This window comes from Xenopus tropicalis, chromosome 4 (assembly GCF_000004195.4).
Source record: "Xenopus tropicalis strain Nigerian chromosome 4, UCB_Xtro_10.0, whole genome shotgun sequence".
Classification (NCBI taxonomy): Eukaryota; Metazoa; Chordata; class Amphibia; order Anura; family Pipidae; genus Xenopus; species Xenopus tropicalis.
Window position 1 is genome coordinate 67507650 of NC_030680.2, and position 7052 is coordinate 67514701.

Genomic DNA, 7052 nt, shown 5'->3' on the forward strand with positions numbered 1-7052 from the left:
ATACAGTCTTTTAAATTCAGAAATCCTGATTGTTGCTATATTTAATGTTTATATAGGACTGTCAGCTACAGCTGAATGACGAAGAAGGCCGCCGATGCTACCCATTGGAAGGGCACCTGCTGTGCCACAGCTGCCACATCAGGCGTATAAGTGTTAATGTCCCTCCACACCAACCTCCCAGCTACCCAATGCATGTTACAGAACTCTAGGAACAAAACCCAAGATATTGGGAGATGCCCGTGTTGACTGTGGAAGAGAGGAGAAAGACTTCAGTCATCCTGTCCTGTAACACTTCTGGTACAATACGTACATGACGGTTCCTTAACCTACATTGACACCAGTGGTGGGTTTTTGATCATTCTAATGGTAAAGGATTGAGCAAATAGTTGTCCCCAGAAAAGAAGTTTTTGTTTTTTTTTAAAAAAAAGTGCCATTTACTGCTGCTTTTGTGAAACCTCTGGTATTACTTTTTACAAACTTTTGTGCACTTCTCAAGAACTAAGAGATGGTAAGAGTAGTACTTTTAGCAGCAAATGAATAATCAGACATTGTACTTTATTATTTATTGTCCCCTCAAATGTCCCTGGATACTATATGACAGTAGTGAGCACCTATCCATCAGCCGTAGTCGTCTGGGATCTCCTTAACATTAGCACTTATTAGAACTATTTTAATGGCATACATTTCTGTTTGAACTAGATGGGTCTGGCATTGTGCCTATTTTATTGAAGCATCAAAAAAGAGTTGTCTGCTACAACCAAACTACTGCAGGACCAATAATCTTATTACACATGTGTTGTCTTATGCAGTGCAAGAGCTTTCCTAGCTGCCATAGTGTTAACTCTGTTTGAGATCCATAACCATTTCTGTACATTGTAAACAACATTGTATAAAATATGTGTTATCATTTGTTTCCTTCTTCAAAAGCTTACGCTCTGTTTTTTTATTGTCCAAAGTCACCAAAACAGGACTTTCAGGCTGACTTTCTTTCTATGAAGTATTAGATTTGGGGTTTACAGTATCTAGTAATGGTAAGTCTAAAGCACTGGCACCTACCAAGTAATCTTGAAGGTGTCTCACCACTCTTCCGAGCGGCTTCAGTTCAGTCTCGTTAAATAATACTTAGATTACTTAGTACTTCCAGTTGCTCCAGAATTACCATTACTGGACGCTGGGTATCAAGACCTGGGTGAATGAAAGCCTTCGGGTATATACAATTGTCATAAAATATACAATTCATTTACAGATATTGACATTGTCAGCAGTAAAGTGTATTTACACTTGTCACACAGAAAATGCTACGTTGAAGGCAAACTACTGGAGATCTATGCCTTACAGCATCCGTGGGGCTGGCCCCCATAATGTGTCTCCAACAGTGGCTGCTAAAGGATAATTCAAATAAATTCTTATTTGGTGTCCTGGAAATGGTTTAAAATGATAGTAGGGTGACTGATACCATGAATCTTTTACATATCTGTAACATTATTATTAGTTAAGGGGCTCCTTACCAAATTTTTAGCCAGCAAGGGGCTTTTAAGGGTACCTGTCACCCTGAAATTGTTCCCCACATCAGAGGTGTGGGCTAGAGCCTGCCTTCTAGTTGGGGAAGACAATGTTGGGTTTTTGTTGTTTTTTTTTTTTTTTTTTTTTTTTTTAAAGGGGAACTTCAACCAAACACAACATGCTTTTTGTAGCATAATTTCAAGCAACTTTGCAATATACATACATTATAAAAAATATGCAGCCTTTTCATGATTTTTTATGTAATAATATGGTTTGGAACAGTTACCTAAGCCTAGCTCCCTGTCCTCCTGTTGATCTGGCTCACTACTTCAAGACGCAAAATGTAACTGTAGTCCACTGTCCTCAGTCTGCCTTTAGCCTGCATCCTCCAAATCCCACAATTCCCTGCACACAGGATGCCAATAAAGAAAGGAACAATGCAATGCATTGGGGGTTATGTAGTTCCTGCATGCTGTCTGTAAGCTATGGAAAATTTGTTACAATTTGTAACATCAATATTTTAGTCCCTCCTCCCCTGCTAGGTTTTTAAATGATGCAGAAAGAGAAGAACTGGTTTGTAGAATATAAATATGGTATTTATTCAACAGATTATAGTGATGGGTATATTAGGGGTTTCTGTGTTGTATGGGGCTCTTTAACAAATTTTGGTTTGGAAGCCAGAGTTCCCCTTTAAAAAAAAAAAAAAAGAAGTGCTAGGCAACCTGCATCGGGAGGGAACTCCTGGTATGGACAGCCAGGTTGTATAGTGAACATGTACTAATAAGTAAGAGGCCCACACTAGGGAAACAATTTCAGGGTGACTGGTGTCCTTTAAGTCAAAAATTTCAAAAACCTTTGTTTCAAAGGAGTTCCAAAAATGCTCAAAATAAATGACCCTGTGCAGGAAATTTTAGTATTAACGTGTGTAACGTAAAGCGACAGCGTTCACATCACTGTGTTTGAAATCATTAATCCAAGACATAGTCTAAAAAAGGCTTTTATTTGCAGCACCTTCTGCCTCAGTGTGTTGTCACTGAGCAAAGCAGTTACATGGACAAGTTAAAAAGGAGTGTCCACCATACACCTTAATATTAAAAGGGTAATGTTTTATGGCAAAATATGCTATATTTATAAGTAGTGTCTCTTATTTGTTTGCTCTGCTGTGTAAAGAGCCATTCTCTAACCCTTCCGTTTTGTTCAATTGTAACTGTTCTTTGTCTAAAGAAAATAGTTATGGTTAACATCATTATTTCCCTCTCAGTTGTGTTTCCATGAATGTTGGGCTAGCTCTGCTTGCAGTTCCAGCCATGCCTATATATTTATATGTGGGGTTGTCTGGCCAAACTACTATTGCCTTCTGTAGGAAAATCTCACTGTGTTAAAGGGGATCATGGCACCCGAAACATCACAGGGACCCATTTTTGGGACCCATCATAAAAGTTAAGGGTCTCTAGTCTAGATGAGCAGGTCTGTTATTGTCAGGTAATGCGGATGTGCAGAATTCAGAAACAAAGGCAGTTTCCTATTAGCATGCACGCAAATTTAAAAAAAAACAAGTTTTGAACACATGGATTTGTAATTAAAAGCCCAGCAAGGAACTGCTGTCAGATTGATATACCACAGTAAAGCCTGCCCATATTCATGAAAGAGCTCTGAAGTTGTGCGGCAGTGTTAGAGGGAATTCAGCTACTGAGAGCAGACAAATTTTATCCATTTCAAAGAAAATATGGCACTTCATTTGCTTTCAATAATTCAGAAGCCGGAATAAAGAAACATTTCATACATCACTTGCTTTTGCATTTAGATTATTGTCACGTTTTTGGGCACATGGGCTATAAAATAGAAGCCAGAGAGCTCACATTACCCTCCCCTCATTGCTTTGCAAGTACAGTCATTTCTAATCTCTGAATTGTTTGAGTACTGGATATTTTATATATAGGCACAAGATATTTTATTCACCCCCAGATAAACGGGATGTATGCAACTGTGGCTAGCCAAACACAAATATACATTTCAAATGCATCTAAATACATAAAACAAGATGGCAATATTATAAATTCTTCCAGTCATCTTTGTTCATAAGCTTTTCTGTTCTGCTTCAGAGCGGGACTAACAGGTAATACTTGTAGCCCTGGGGTGCAGCTATAACAGATTTGTACCCTGTAATCTATTGGGTTCTTTCCACTTCTGTATGTTAAATTTACTGAGATAAAAGGGCCAGTAACACCATAACTTCTACATTTAAGTTTTATATCTGTCAATCCAGCACGTACAAATGAAATATATCTTGGCTGCAACAGTCCTGTTTTATATGAGCAATTTTTTATTGAGGGCCATGACCGTGGATGATCATTACTTACGCACTAAACCCAGTGTATTCTAAACTGTTTACCTGTTCTCTTTTGTGCAAGCTGATTTGAAGCCCCCCCCCCCTTGTGTGTATATATATAATAAGCAAACACTGTTTTTACTGTATTAGAGCATTATATTGAAAGGCATAGAAAACACTTTCATTTTTTTTTTTTTTTTTGCTGTTACTGACCTTTTATTAAGTTATTGTATCCTATGCATCTCAATGGGATCACAGGGAAATGCCAGGGATACACACTGATGTGTTTTGTACCACTTCTATGTTTGTAGATGATTTTTTCTCCTATAACAAATTGCACTGGCTAAATCACATGGAAGATTCACTGCAAATTCGTTTTTATTTTTTACTGTCCAGTATGTCCTGTAAGCTTTTGTGTGAACTCGGTCCAAGATACTTGGCAGCGCAAGTAGAGAGCAAATAATACAGTCCTATTAAAACACTTTGCAGCCATAAACAGGATATCCAATCTATTATTTATTTGAGATAATATCTGGAGGATACAAATTGGAGGCCCCTGGAGGCAGGTATATGCTTTTCATCTGAAGCTGTATGGCTCATGCTGTCCCTCCACCCATTTGCTAGATTGTTCTGTCAGCTCCTATTAGGAAGGGAAAATTATAGCACAATACAAGAACATTCTGAAGCAAATATGTGACAATGTTTTCATGCCAGATGAAGTTTGCTAGAAGCAGTTGGATGTGAAGAGAAACAAAATCAACAGTCAAAAGTTAATTTAATGAAAATTTACCTGTAGTTACCTGACCTGTAGTTTTAGCAGTTAACCCTATACAGTAGCTTTCAAACTGTATTTGGGGGTGGCAGTGAAACCCCAGTTTGTGGAATAGAGATTTTCTGCTTCTTACTTGGCTGAAGTCTTCACATACACAGACCTAAACCCATCCAGTCGCACAGCCATTGTATTTTCATGACATGACATTGAAACCACTTTCATTTTACACTTGCTCTTAAAGGAACAGGAACACCAAAAACTTAAAGAGTTTTAAAGTAAATGAAATATAATGTACTGTTGCCCTGCACTGGTAAAAGTTGTGTGTTTGCTACAGTAACACTACTATAGTTTATATATAATAGGCTGCTGTTTAGCCATGGGGGCAGCCATTCAAGCTGGAAAAAAGGAGAAAAGGCACAGGTTACATAGCAGATAACTAATAAGCTCTGTAGAATACAATAGTGTTTTATCTGTTATCTGCTAAGTGCCTGTGCCTTTTCTCCTTTGAATGGCTGCCACCATGGCTACACAGCTGCATTCTTTATATAAACCATAGTAGTGTTCTGAGGCAAACACCCCAGTTGTAACAGTGCAGGGCAACTGTACATTATATTGGAATTTCTTTCATTCACTTTTTTGGTGTTACTGTGCCTTTAAGAGCAATCATGGGAGGAGGAGAAGGCTTTTGCCCCCCAGCATTATGAGCTCCTCCTTGTCTGTGTGCCTTTCATATGGGCAGGGGGTTTGCTGATAGCATTTCTTTAGAAAACTCCCATAATTCTAGATCTGGAATGGAAATGTAAGCAAACAAACCTATTTATACTTAAAAAAACAATTTTAATGAATAGGCAAAAAACATTTTCAATGTAATTGAAATTTTTGGCCCTTGAGGAATTAAGTTATTCATCACTGTCTTACATTGTTATAATTTGAAGATATTTGCAATATATGTACATATACATATTCTTATGTTGTTGTTACTACTTAAGGGAACTTTATTCTCACAATATCCCTGTTTCTTTTTGTCATTGACAAACTTAAGTGGTCACATGCATTTAAGGTAGGAGTTATTTAAAGCTTGCTTAATTGCCAGTAGAAAGACAACAACTTAGACAGTGTTAATTCTTAATAGAAACTAAAGGATAGTTGCACACTAGGCAGTTTGTAGCATTTTTTTGCCAGTGTTTTCTAACTCCAAAGCAGGGCAACATGCTAAGAATCACCCACCATTTAAATTGAATGGGAATCACCACTAAGCTGGGTTCTATCTAGTGGCAGTTGTGTATTGTGCAAAAGTTAATAGCAACCTTTGATAAATATGCCCTTAAGAGTTTTGGTTAGAATATGCACACATGTGGGGCCAAAAATGTATTTTTTTAGCTCCGTTATAGATTTAAAATAAAGGTTTGGAATTAGATTATTGCTGAGGCAAACTGCAGGTCTGAGTCCTGGGAATTTTGAAGAAAGAGTTACATACAGATTAGTATTTAACATTAATGAGTACAAACATGAAATGGTGCCACACATTTACTCTGTAGGATATTGCTAAATTGCCTGTTGTGCAATTGGTCACACACACAGAGAGTGCCAAATGAATTATAGTAAATTCATTACTACACTATTCTGAATCATTTGCCAGTAGAAGTAATTTGATCACCATTGTGGATGATCAACCATTAATCTGTTCAAAACCCTTATGCAAGAGACCCATAAAATAAATTAACTTGCAAATGGCCATACTAGACTCCAAGGTGTGTCCTTGTGTATCCATTATTTCTGCATTCCCCCCTGGTCTTGGTTGTCCAACCCTTAGAACTCTCCAGCCATTGAGGTGCACTGCATCTCTGTAACATTTTATATGCACTTGGGGCTGTGCTTTTAGGGTCAAATCCTTGGGATAAATCCTTTAACTTTCAAATTGTGTTTCAAGGCTGAATAAAAAGATTTGTGTATACTAAAGAAAGAAAGTTCAAAGTCATAAGTGACATTATTAAAATAGCTACTGATGGTCCCTATCCCATTAGGGCTGCTGCCATGGCTGTTATGTTTATATTGTTCTTTACTACTGAAGACACCTGTTTCTCTTATTTACACACAGTTCATTTGACTCCATTTCTCTGCTCTGCCTGGCTCTGTAAAGCTATTTTTCTAGGCAACCACATAGAGATTGTATTGTAGTACTCAAGGCAACAGGGGGGGGGGTAATCAGAAAAATAGAAATTGTTCTGTTTGAGATCCTTGTTTGGAGCTCACTGAATAGTTCTTTGGTTCTGCGCCTTCTATGAATACAAACAGGGTTTTTTTGTGGTATTTGGAATAAAATCCAGTGATTGAGGCAGAAGATAAGACATGTTAAAAAAAATGAAAATGTGCAAATTCTCCTTGGAAGCTCCCACGGCATACAAATTGTAGCCATTATAACCATTTCTGCCATCTTACGGGTTATAG

The 7052-nt window shown here is 37.6% G+C and overlaps 1 protein-coding gene across 1 annotated transcript in view; it reads left to right on the forward strand.

Moving 5' to 3' along the window:
* wtip (WT1 interacting protein) overlaps positions 1–1670 on the forward strand; it is a 75648-nt gene extending 73978 nt beyond the window's left edge. The window contains exon 9 of the mRNA XM_002935787.5: positions 57–1670. Coding sequence (XP_002935833.2) covers positions 57–209 — 153 coding nt within the window. The 3' untranslated portion in view covers positions 210–1670. The remainder of the gene's footprint in view (positions 1–56) is intronic.
* The last annotated feature ends 5382 nt before the right edge of the window (positions 1671–7052 follow it).